Genomic DNA, 12990 nt, shown 5'->3' on the forward strand with positions numbered 1-12990 from the left:
TATTATTTTGCCAAAAATAGCTCTCATGTCAAATTTGAACTCTCTAACTCTAAAAACACAAAAGTTATACCATTTCCGATCAATCAGTTATATGGCAGCTATAGGATATAGTCGGCCGATCCGGGCCGTTCCGACTTATATACTGCGTGCAAAGGAAAGAAGGGTGTGTGCAAAGTTTCAAGACGATAGCTTTAAAACTGAGAGACTAGTTTGCGTAGAAACAGACAGACGGACAGACAGACGGACAGACAGACGGACAGACGGACAGACGGACATGCTCATATCAACTCAGGAGGTGATCCTGATCAAGAATATATATACTTTATAGGGTCGGAGATGTCTCCTTCACTGCGTTGCACACTTTTGACCAAAATTATAATACCCTCTGCAAGGGTATAAAAATAAGAAAACAAAATGGAGCTACACGACTTTAAACCCATCAAGCCATTAAGAACAGTAGCGGCGGCTATGACAGGGCCAAGTCACTACACTGAGAGAAAAATTATACTATATGGTCTTCCTCTAAGGCTCTCTATAATTTCAATATAACCCCTGTTTTCTCTCGGTGTCTATCATGTGAGCAAAAATTTGCGTATGAGTCAACGGCAGGGACGTTTATCTTTCAACCACCACCCATCCGACAAGAACACAGGTACGCTGCCACCCCCAACCCCACTAGCACCCAACACCCATCACCCAGCACCCACTTGATATGTATCGCCGTTCCCGTCTACAGTTATAAAATATATATGAGTAGGGGCGACAAACGACAAGCTTTTCCTTGGGCCGGGGGCTCAAGAAAAATCGACATGGCAAACGTGTCGGAAACGTGTCACAAATTGGTCCGGCGAGCGCCATTTCTAGCTCTCTAGGATTACTGGGAGATCTGGACCACATGGGTGGGAGTAGAGTGGAGTTCACCTACTAGTGGTTTCTACTACTAGCAGAGTTCTCATAGATGTAGTTTGTTTAATATAGTGTTCATTCCAATACCGTATAACAGGGTCCTCTAACAGAAGGATAATGCCACAAACTTTAGAGAAGAGGTATTTTTAGAAGAGTTGTAATACACGAGGATTCTTTAATATATAATATATATTTCATAACATTCAGAGAAGGCTTTTCTAGAAGGGTTCTCATAGAAGAACTAGCCTTGGAACTAGCTCTTTAAGGGGCCCATCCACAGGCGAGCATGTTCGACGAACATGCTCGCCTACTTGAATTTCATTTTCCCCACTAAAGGGGCCCATCCACAGGCGAGCATGTTCGACGAACATGTTGTGCTCGACGAAATTTTTCCTGTGGATGGTAGTGTTTGTTGTCAAATTTTGTGTTCGTCAAAATGTTCGAATGGAATTGAAATCGTTCTATTTTGACAATGTTGGCAACAACATGTTCGTAAATGGATGGCAATGTTGGCACGAACGTCAGTTTGAAAAAACGTTTTGGTAGAGAAAAATGAATAAAAAGTGCAATATTATTTTGCAATATTATTTATGGCAAATACTTATTGCCATAAGTGCAATTAGAGTGCCGCTATAGTTGTCCGTTGACATATTGATAGTTTGAAAATTTATCGAAAAATGATGTTCGCACGAATGTTGGCTCTAGTTAGTGGGGAAAATGAAATTGAAGTAGGCGAACATGTTCGTCGAACATGCTCGCCTGTGGATGGGCCCCTTAACTAGAGCCAACATTCGTGCGAACATCATTTTTCAACAAATTTTCTAACTGTCAACATGTCAACGGACAACGACAGCGGCACTGTAATTGCACTTATGGCAATAAGTATTTGCCATAAATAATATTGCAAAATAATATTGCACTTTTTATTCATTTTTCTCTACCAAAACGTTTTTTCAAACTGACGTTCGTGCCAACATTGCCATCCATTTACGAACATGTTGTTGCCAACGTTGTCAAAATAGAACGATTTCAATTCCATTCGAACATTTTGACGAACACAAAATTTGACAACAAACACTACCATCCACAGGAAAAATTTCGTCGAGCACAACATGTTCGTCGAACATGCTCGCCTGTGGATGGGCCCCTTTAGGAAACCCCACAACATTTAGTTTCTTCAATATAGTCTCTACCCACATCCCATATAAAAGGCTCTTCTAACAGAGCTCTAATGTCAGATGTTTCTTCAATATATTCCATCTAAAACTATTAGAGAAGAGGTACTTTTAGAAGGGTTATAACACCTGAGGTTTCTCCAATATATATAGTCTCTTTAAAAGATTGTAGAGAATAAGAGAATGCTCTTCTCGATAGAAGGGTTCTTATAGAAGTAGTTTCTTTAATGTGGAGTCTATCGCTTAACCCCCTGGAACTAGCTTCTTTGGCAAACCCGTAAAACAAATCGTTCTTTAGTATAAAAAAATCCCATATAACAAGCTCTTCTAACAGAGCTCTATCTAAATCTATTGACTATAGTCTCTTTAGACTATATAAACTACCTTCAGAGAAGAGGTTCCTTTTAGAAGAGGTCTCTCAATACATACAGCCTCTCAAAGACTCTTTCTCAAAACCCTCAACGAAGGCTCTTCTAGAAGGCTTTCTAATAAAAGTACATACTTTCTAGTATCTGTAGTAAGTCTTCTAGAAAAACCTCTACAACATGTAGTTTCTTCAATACCTCCTATCTATTCCAAATCCCATGACTCTCCACTGCAACTCCATATTCAATTAAACAACAAAAAAAAAAAAAAAGAAATTCAAATTCTGGCTGGGAATTAATGTGTCTCTTGAAAGACTAGATCTAGTGCCTTTGGAAGCACTAGCTTTCGGCCCATTAACGCCCGTAACGTAATTAAACAAAAATAATGGTCTCAATATTCGAGCCGTGGCCGTTTAGCCACCCCAGTGCCCCTCTACCCCCTCTCCCCCCCTCTCCACCTAGTGGCCCAAGTCGACACATCTGCCACCACCCCTTTTTAGTACCCCTTTTATTCAGGAGTCGAGTGATTATTTGGTAAGGGGGTGGGGGCAGGGGCTCCAACCCCCGAAACCCTTACGGATTTACACACACGGACGAGGAGATTTATGGGCGGGTCCCCCAGCTCTATGTATATAACTCTACAGTTCTATAGCTCTACGGCTGTATCAAAAATCAATTAATGACAATAATTTTAAAATTAAAACAATTCTGCGCACCGCCAACATGTGTGAAATTTAATGACTTTGAAGATATTTATGGAAGTAGACCAAGCACGATGGCTTTTATTTTCTGGGGTGTTCTGGGGCTGCTTCTGGGTGTTCTGGTTTTCGTTTGCAATTATCGAGTATATTGCGTATCCTTCTGTATCCTTTTTGGGCATCCTTTTTTGGGGACATGGTCATGGGCTGGCTGACATTCCCTGTAATTAGATGAGCAGCTGAGCCGGGCAAGGGTTTAATTACATTTTGAATAGAAAATTTATGAAACAAGTTTTTTGGTTTCCAGTTCGACTGTTGGGCCTGGCCATTGTCGGCATATACATATATACTCCATATGGTGGTAGACTAGACTATCTGGTCTTACGTGAGATACCCATTGATGGCCCATTTGAAGGTCCTGATCCACTCCTGTAGACCTGTAAAAGTCATTTAGCTTGCTGCGCCTAAAAGTAGGCAACACTCCCACCACCCACTGACGGCAGCTGCAAAACTGTCGATTCGGAAAATGGCACCCGGAGGCGCCTCGTCGAAATTTTGGGCCACCACATCCTGTTTTGCAATTTCCACACCAAACAGTGAGAGAAAATGGGTAAAGTTCTCCCATGATACTGGCATAGTACCATCTCCCGATTTCTGGCAGTGCAGACGTGGCTGGTCGAAAAATGTTAATTGATTTATGTTTATATTTGTGCAACATGTTGATGCCGCACATCCATCCATCCATCCATCCATCTAGCTCCCTTTATTGCAGTTTCGCGGAAAGCCGAAAACGCTCGCGGTTGTCATTTTGTAGCCGTGATGGAAAAGGAGGCGTGGCAGTGTGGCAATATGGGAGTATGGGAGTCAATGCTGGCAGACAAACCAAAACAAAAACAAGCGGGACACGGTAATTGAACAACATTCGACAGACAGAAAACCGAAACCCAAACCGTAACCCAAACCGAAACCGAACTGAGAGACTCAGAAACTCAATTTGAGGCATATTTGCTTGTAATTAATTGTAATCATAAATACGAGTGGGTGTGTTGTCTTCTGGCACAGGACGCGGGTCGCAGCGGAGGAGGGCTGGTAGACCCCCGGGGGCACTTTCAATATGTGCCAGCCTCTGAATCTGATTGTTTGTTTATTTTTTTTCAGCGAAAGAATTGCTAAAAAATGAAATTATTAAATCAAAACAGGATGTGGCACAAATGGGATGGGGTGGTCCTTCGAGCCAGGAGCTGCTCTTTCTTCTTGGAAAGAAGAACTCAAGTCAAACTCAATTCAACTGGCAATTAATGAATGCTGCTCCTTTTGCGAGGTAAGAGGGCCGCCAAGTGTCATTCTAATTCCCAGTCCTAGTCCCATTCCCATTCCCAGTGCCTGGCCTGAAAGCAAAGTCCATTCGATCTATTGCCGAAAGTGGCAATCAGCAAAAACAACAAACATACGCCACGCCATGCCACGCCTCTCGCCCAAAACACAGGCACTGGCACTGCCACTGGCCCTGGCACTGGCAATGGGAGGCAGGAGGCCATGTCGACACCTATTACCATTCATTGACTTTTGTCCCTGGGGTGTCATCCATGCAGGTTGCTTTGGTTTACATCCTGCAGCCAGGATGTTGGATGTTGGTGGGGCCGGCGTGTTTGATTGCATTTGCAGGGCGAGGGCCCCGAACGACCCAACAACGTTTGCTAATGTCCTTCGATAAAGCCGGCAAAATCAACACCAGCCACCAAAGGACACACACTCATACTCCAGCCATATGTGCCGGACCGTGCCACCGTGCCACATCCGTGTCTGCTGACAGTGTGAGAGACTGGCGGCCTCCGTTTTCATTTGGTGTTTGATTGGATTTTCAATTATTCATTATTATTGGTTGCAATTTACCTGGCTGGATGGCTGAATCCGGGTTGAATCCTGGTCGAAAGTGTCCTTGCATTGATTGCGACGATGGACGATGGATGCCGCCGCTGTTCAGTTTTCCGAGTCATCAAATTCCAATTGCATCATTAAAAGGAATTTTTGATGTCCTCTCCCTTGGTCCTGGTCCTGTTCCTGTCCCTGGCATTTGCATGTGTTTTGGATTTGATTGAGTTTTCTGGTGCAGTATTGCTGGCTTAGAATTCAAGGTCGCCTGGCGAGGTTACCCTATCCCTTGAAAGGGTATACTCCCTGCTTCATAACCATATTTTATTGACTTGTACAGCCCACAGCCTGGGGGCATTGATATAAACTCTCACTTGGGATTTGTGCTCCAAACTGGCCAGAGGGCCAGCCAGACAGCCAGGCCAGAAAGAGAACAGCCCGCAGCAAGATCAAGCCATAAAGATAAGGCAACACAACAATCCCAATCCCAATCCCAATCCCAAATCCAAATCAGAATCAGAATCCGAAAAAGTAACAAGCCAGCCGCCGACAAAGTGCTTCCGACGCTTTGATTTTGTTTTTTTTTTTTGCTGCCAAAAAATTTTTATTGGCAGAACGGAGGGGGGCTGGTTAAGGGGGAGCGGGGCGGGGGCTTTGGTAGAAAGACCAATTTGATGATTTTACGAGGTATACTCTATATACGCGAGCGGCTACTTGTCTTTGTCCGATCTGGAGACTGAGACTGAGACTCCGACGACAATAAATTAGTCGAGTGTAGCGTTTAATTGATTGTAATCATAGATTAAGTATCAGTGGGTGCGGGGGCCAAGCAAACCAAAGCTCCAACATGCCGCACTGACCAATAAAGTCAACAATCAAATCAAACAGCCAGCCCCAGCCCCTGCTCCTCTCCCTCTCCCTCTCAGTCATCTAAAATCCAAAATCCAGGGGCGTCGGCCGGGCAAACAAAGCAATTTGTAGCACAATAAGTTATCGTTACCATCGGACCGTTCTTGGTTGTTGTAATCGTTGTTTACCAATATGTAATCCTTAGAAACAACAAGAGACAAGAGTCCTGTCCTGTGCGTGTCCTTGTTCTGCTCTCCATCCCCCCCTCGTTTGAATTTCAATTACCCTTGGACTCGAATCTCGTCCGTGGGAGCTCCAGCCCAGAGGGGTTTTTGTAGGCGGTTGTGTAGGCTTTGTGTTTTGGGCTTATTGGACGTTTTAAATCGGACATCAGAGCATTAGCTTTAGTCGCAGTAAAGGACCTCTTGAAGAAGGACCAAACTATTATTCGTGGGGGGGGGGGGGGGGGGGGGGAGAAGCCGGGATAGTGGAAGAGAATATATATTCGCGTTGCTAACGAATCAAATAAATTTGTTGGTCAATTAAAAAACTGCAAAACGCGCACAATTTCCACATGTGTGGAAATTCTGCTCCTGCCCCCCTATCCACCCCCCTCCCATTTCATCCGCCTCGTTGTCTGCTCCTGATTTTTGCTCTAATGGCTGCCAGGACCAAATGAAAAGCTTCGCGTGAAGCTGGCATGCCAGGAACAAAAAAAAATGGAATGCATTGCAAACCAATTTTTTTTTCTCCCTCTCCTGGGTTTTTCTTTACGAATTTCCCAGCTCCCAGTTCCCCGCGTTTTTTTTTCGGATACAGTGCAGCTTTTCCCATGGCTCCTCCCCTAGCTTTTTGACCGAACCCCCTCTCCATACCCCCTGCTTTATTTCCACACTATTTTTTATGATGTGCTTTTTGGCCTTTTTTTTATATTTTTTTGTTTCCATTTGGCGTTTGTTTTTTATGCTAAACTTTTGCTGTAAACTAACTTTGTCGGGTGGGGGGATGGGGGGGGGGGGCTTGATAGTGTCTAGGGAGAATTGATGTTGCGCAAGGGGTCAGGGTTCGGGCTGAGCTGGCCACGTTAGTTATTAGTCGGTGGCTATTATGGGTTGAGTGAACACGAGAGCGGCGATAAATGTCTAATTCAGCACTTGAAACGCCACTCGGAAGAGCGGAAAGCATCGATCGGAGGATGGGAGGAGCAACCATGGACTCTTAAAGCCATGCTAGCTAGCCATATGGTGGTATACCAGGATACAGACCAATTTTTAGGTATTTCTCTCTGGCTGTATCCTGTTGGGCTGTTGCGGAAATTGACATCGCCTGGCTGACCAGAGAACGAAAACTAAATAAAACGCAGCCCAATTTGCAGTTGGCCGGGGGCGTGGGCGGGGACCAGCACCAGGACCAGGACCATGACCAGGATGGACCGAGGGCCAGTGACTGCCAATTTCATGCTGCGTTCCTGGTCTTTTGTTCTTGCTTTCTACCCATCAACTGCCCTGGTCTACTCTTGGGGTAAATATTACGAAAAAAACTTCCAGGAATACATGTATTGTTGCCTACTTTTGTGGGCAGCCACACACACACTCATACATACACACTTGATAGAAAAAAAAAGAGACCAGGACAGCAGGTGCTCTCTTTCGACCTGTGGGGTGCCGCCTTCGGGCTGCTACTGCGCCGGTCCATCGGAGCAATCGATTGCCAATACCCTACGTTCCAATAACCAATTGCCAATACCCATCGATTGTAGGCGGAGTCCCGCAGCCGCAGCTATGCCGAACACCGACCGGTCCCGAACCCCCCGTCCGGGTCAGAGGCAGCGGGCCAGGGAAAGGATCCGGAGCCGGGCCTCCACACCCGAGGCCGCGCTCGAGAGCCAACTGCACCAGCTCTTCGAGGAGCAGCATCTGCTCCAGAACCTCATAATCAGCCATTGCCCCATGATAGGTCTGGGGAGAGAGGATCTGATACCGGAGGATCTTGAGGGCGAGAGTCTCTACGAAGAGGAGGAAAAAAAGGAGGAGACGTCAACGAGCCTTCTGGAGATGATACCGAAACCTGAGACGGAGACGGAGCTAGAGCAGGAGACGGAGAAAGAGACGGAGCCAGAGCCGGAGCCAGAACCGGAGCCAGAGCAGAAGCCAGAGACGGAGCAGGAGCCGGAGCAGGAGCCAGAGCCGAACCCGAAGGCAGAGCCGGAGCAGGAGACGGAGCCGGAGCAGGAGACGGAGCCAGACCCGGAGCAGGAGCCGGAGCCGAACCCGAAGGCAGAGCCGGAGCAGGAGCCAGAGCCGGAGCCAGAGCCAGAGACGGAGCAGGAGACTGAGCCAGAGCCGGAGCAGGACCCGAAGCCAGAGCCGGAGCCAGAGCCAGAGCCAGAGACGGAGCCAGAGCCAGAGACGGAGCCGGAAACTGATATCGAGCAGGAACCGGATAATGACTTGGAGGAGTTCAATGCAAGGGCCTTGGAGGTAACTTTTCTACACTTTCGGATCTCTCCCCAAGAAAATGTTTCTTCTCTTCCGGTTCTCCCGATGCCATCTGAACTCAAAATTTTCGGCCTCTCTTCTGGAAATTCCTCCAAAATTCCAAATTCTCCTAAGAATGGCCCTCGAAAGTGGGCCACCTTCCCTTGACAATCCTCCCCAATCTACAGCTACAGGCTTCAAAGCGGATGCGGCAGGTTCTGCCGACCCTGGCGGAGGACTCGCCTGCCAGCCCTCCCCGTCTGGAGGATTTGTCCCTCACGCCGCCCTACTCCTTCAACATTCCGGTCACTGTGGGCCGCTGCACGCCTCCCAAATGGATGGGCCAGGGCTTCGATACGCCCTTCCTCTACCCGGAGTTCATCGGCAAGACGCCCGCGTGCCGCGTCAAGTGTGAGTTGTGGCGGGAGAGCTGGGTCGTCTGAGGAGTAGTAGTAACATGTTTCAATCCGACCAGATATATTCACCCTGGTGGACAGTCTGGTGCTGCAGATGGAGCTCTTTTTGAACATAGAGCAGGAGCACGAAGAAGAGCCAAAGCCAGTCGAGAAGTACACGGGAACTGTGCCCAAAGTCAGGTCCTTGGGTCAGAGCCAGGCTACGGTCAAGCCCCTGGCCCGGGATCAAGGAGGCCGTGCCAGATGGGCTGTCAATGGGAATCGTTCGGCTGACAGAGACTCCAAGCCGATAATTCAGTCTTCGAGTAAGCTCCTCGACTGAGATACGGACTAAATTGAAAACGAATTTGAAACAAAATTTTTCGCAGAACCCAAAAAGTTGACTAAACGCAAGGATACTGCCCCGCCCTTGCGAGAGACAACCTATCTGGAACTACCATTGGAGATTGATTTGGATTGCGAGTTCGGCATGGAACACATCGAGAAGTTCCGTGCCAACAAGGTGCGCGAAGAAACCCCACCGGAACGAGCATCAGAACGTGGCGAGAATTGTGGGGATACCCCCAATACCGGAGAGGGTGACAAACAACAACCTGGAGAGGGCCAGGACAGACGTGAGTATGGGGAAGCGGAGGGACTAGGACAGGCAATGGGTGGCAGTCAGGGACAGGGAGATGGACAGGCACTCGATGATGGCAGCGGGGATCAGCCGAGTGAAGGACCCAGCACCAGTAGCGGCTCAAGTAACCAGAACACTGGCAGTTCCAGTGTATCGACACCTTGCAGTGACGATAGCTCCACAAGCGGTAAGTGATCTAAGACACAAGGACACATACGTACTCATTCGCGACTGAACTTACAGGCTGCAGTCAGAGCTCCGGGGATCTCGGCCGCTATCCTTCCACAATCACACTCACTCCTGACAGCAACACCTCTGTCGGGGTTGAGAATGGGCCCACACGACCCTGCACTCCAGTCGGAACTCCAGGCGCAGCCCCGGAACTCATTCCCCTGTTTGATGGCCGCACCGTCTTCAGGCAGTTCCACGAAGATCGGAGCGAGTCTTCTTATGACTTCAGGAGCCCGACGGAGGAGTCGCAGAAGGAGGAGGATTCTCGACCATCGACGTCGGGTAGGTTACAGTGTTTCTCTTGCCCGCTTCGCGTATCCTGAAAGGTGTAAAGCCCATTCCGCAGCCCAAGCTCGCATCATCGCCGCCCGGGCCAAGCGTGAAAAGCTGAAGACAGCGAAGCGCGGAAGATACTGGCCGAGGCCTGTGGCCGGACGTGGTCAACGTGGCGGTAGGGAACCGAGCAAGGTGCAGTCCATCAAACAGATGCAAGGTAAGTAGACTGTGCTCTCTTGGTAGCCCCCAAAAAAACAGGTATCCCCCAGAACTTTTCGCGAATCCTAAGCGCTGCGTTCAATGGGGATCGAGGGGGATTTCAAAGAACAAGAAATACATAGGAAAAAACAAAAAGTACGCGGCTTTCTTTAGGTCCTATGAGGACGATGATTTTGAAACGTACGAGAGCTTGGAAGAAAGTAGCGAAATTGAGGAAAAAAAGGAAAGAACAAGGTGCATATTGTACCATGAAATGGAAGGGTACACAACTATAGTAGATGAAAAGAAGCATAAGAATGCCATTGATAAACAAATTGAGGCCTTAAACAAGGCGCTAGAACCAGGACTGATTCGCTTTTTGGAATCGAGGAAAACACACGTCCAACTCTCGAAGGATGCGAAGGAACTCCACTCGCTTTTTTATCGGGACAAGAAACCAAAGGCAACAGAACGCGAATCTCGGTGCATTCTGCAGGCTCTCATGCACACTAAGCCGACTCCAACACCATTTCTTTGGATTCTACCCAAAGTCCCATCAGTAGATAGCTTCGACCCGCTGGCGCAGAATGAGTCCGAAGAGGTGGTATCTCAGGATCAGGCCGATCACGTCCTGAAGCTTAGGAAACTCTTTATAAACCAGGGACGCGTCAAGAAACATCGGTTTGTGACTAGCTGGGTGACGCCCGAGGATCCTCTGGAGGCAGCTGTTCTTCCCAAGCTAGAATTTCGCTCGGGCGATCAGGATCAGGACGAGAAACTTGCATTGGATCCAAAGGAGATGACTGAGGAAAGTGAATACTTCGAGGAAGAAGAAAGCTATGTCGATGGCGTGCTTTTCATGGGATATTCCGAAAACGAGTTTGATCCAGAATGCAGACTGCCAGTGTCGTTGAGCCTCGGGCGCGGCAACTTTGTGCCGGATATCTACTCCTCAACGGGCTTGAGGTGGCAACGCCGGGTCGAACGGGATTGGCGTGGCAATGAGGTTATCCATAAATTGGATCCAGACATGTGTAAGCCAGTTGAGATACCGAAAGCGGGAGACTTCCGAGCCCATTTCCAGCTGGACGAATTCTCGCTGTGGGCGCTCCTGTGTGTGGGGCAGATGGAACCGCCTGGCCTAAAGGTGGTGAACCACGGGCGGGTTCGGCACTACATGGAGCACTTCTACCGGTCGCGCCTCATCACGGATGGTCCCCACTTTCAATGGTTCGTGAATGAAGGATTCCTTGTCATTCATTATTTGCTGCATGAGCAATCGTACGATGAGCTCGATACTTTGTCGAACAAGACGCTGGATAAGCTGGTGCTGAAGTTTATCGAGAAGACGAACCAGCCGGGAGGGAAAAGGGTTATTCTGACGGACGTGAAAGCCTATTATATGGTGGTGACATACTTTAAGGTTTTGTACAATAGAGCTATCGATACGATTCTTCCCATGGAGGACAGATTCCTGATGCGTAGCCGGTTCACCGTATTTTTAACGGAGACGTACTTCAAAGAGCGCGGACACCGCCCCATCTGGAACGAACTCGACTGTACCGAGCTGCTGACGTGGAGCCTGAAGCACGAGGGTCGGGTGCATGCCATCAACGATCACGTCATGGGATACGCGGCGGAACGAGCCGATACCTTCAAAGATGGCATGATGACGATGCAGATCCCGAACCTGCACGAGGTCCAGGAGTTCTACGAGCGTGGGATTCTGCCACGGCCGGACCACCTGACCTTCAATCCTTGCCCGGGGAGCATCAGGCGCTATACTTCGGAACGCATGGACAACAAGAAGATCTTTCTCTGTCCAATTAGGGGCTGCAAAATGGAGCTGGTCTCTACCACGCTGATGGCACACTTCTTAAGCGACCACTGTCGCCGCATCGAGGAGATCTGGGCAAGGGATCGGTTGGCTTTTTTTATTCATTCTCCCCTGTACCCGCCCGAACACCTATACTGCCTCTGCATCATGGCCATGATGCCGAAAGGTAAGAGTGAGATCCCATTGCCGGAGCGGATCATCAACGCGGAGCTCCCTCCGCCCTATTTGTACTTTGCGGGGCACGTTCCCCATTTGCTGATGTACTCCCCGGTGTCGATATCGAAGAAAGTTGAAAATCGAAAGAAAAAGGAGGACGAGGACGAGACCACAGATTCGGAGTTGCTGCTCCATATATTCTGGGTGGCCTGCAACGAGAACGGTGTACACCCGGATATGTTATGTGAGCTGTATCTCTACTGTTCCGATCGGAATGTCAAGGGCAACCATCGGGTCAAGCTTGTGCACCTGTCGCGGTTCAAAGGTCTCGAGGATCTCGTCAACAGTCACCCGGAGTGCTATCTGGCCATCGACCATCCCACAATGGTTTCACTCACCAAGAACTTCAAGGAGCTGTTGATTGTTGAGGTGAATTATATAAGAAAGTGTGATATCGATGAAGACGGCAAGTTGCGATGTGATTGGTACCAGTAGGAACCATCTTGGTAGTAGTTATACCCCCTAAACTCCATCTACCCGAGTCTAATGTCTTTTATTTTTTGTCTCGTTGCAGCTCCCTATTGAGATGACTATATATATATATATATATATTTCGATATATTTTCATATTTTTACTTGGCACTCTATATTTGATGGCAGTGGCTATCGATTAAATTTCATGTATTTAATGAATAAACTATGTATATTCGTGGCACCCAGAGGAGGAGTCTTTTTTTTTTACTTTCACAGCCAGATGTCGGGGGGGGGAAGAGGTCTGGGCATCAAATCAAAAAACAATTACGCGGCAAATGACATTATCAAATGTCAAACGTCGAGCTAGCAGCCACCCAACCCCTGGTATCCCCTGGTATCTTGTATCTGGGAGTAGCTCGTGTATCTCAGAGACGGAACGAG

General features: G+C 48.0%; 1 protein-coding gene across 5 annotated transcripts in view; it reads left to right on the forward strand.

Annotated features, from left to right (window-relative positions):
• Positions 1–12790, forward strand: part of LOC108121642 (uncharacterized) — a 37407-nt gene extending 24617 nt beyond the window's left edge. Inside the window, exons 2-10 of one of the 5 annotated variants that reach the window (XM_070278074.1) lie at positions 4303–4465; positions 7625–8345; positions 8531–8753; positions 8818–9063; positions 9127–9564; positions 9621–9890; positions 9943–10101; positions 10154–12581; positions 12650–12790. In XM_070278074.1, the coding sequence (XP_070134175.1) occupies positions 4356–4465; positions 7625–8345; positions 8531–8753; positions 8818–9063; positions 9127–9564; positions 9621–9890; positions 9943–10101; positions 10154–12570 (4584 nt within the window). In that variant the 5' untranslated portion in view covers positions 4303–4355 and the 3' untranslated portion in view covers positions 12571–12581; positions 12650–12790. Of the gene's footprint in view, positions 1–4302; positions 4466–7624; positions 8346–8530; positions 8754–8817; positions 9064–9083; positions 9565–9620; positions 9891–9942; positions 10102–10153; positions 12582–12649 lie in introns of those variants that run through there. The other 4 variants (XM_070278070.1, XM_070278072.1, XM_070278082.1 and 1 more) reach the window with 4 other exon arrangements.
• The last annotated feature ends 200 nt before the right edge of the window (positions 12791–12990 follow it).

Source organism: Drosophila bipectinata, chromosome XL (assembly GCF_030179905.1).
Source record: "Drosophila bipectinata strain 14024-0381.07 chromosome XL, DbipHiC1v2, whole genome shotgun sequence".
Classification (NCBI taxonomy): domain Eukaryota; kingdom Metazoa; phylum Arthropoda; class Insecta; order Diptera; family Drosophilidae; genus Drosophila; species Drosophila bipectinata.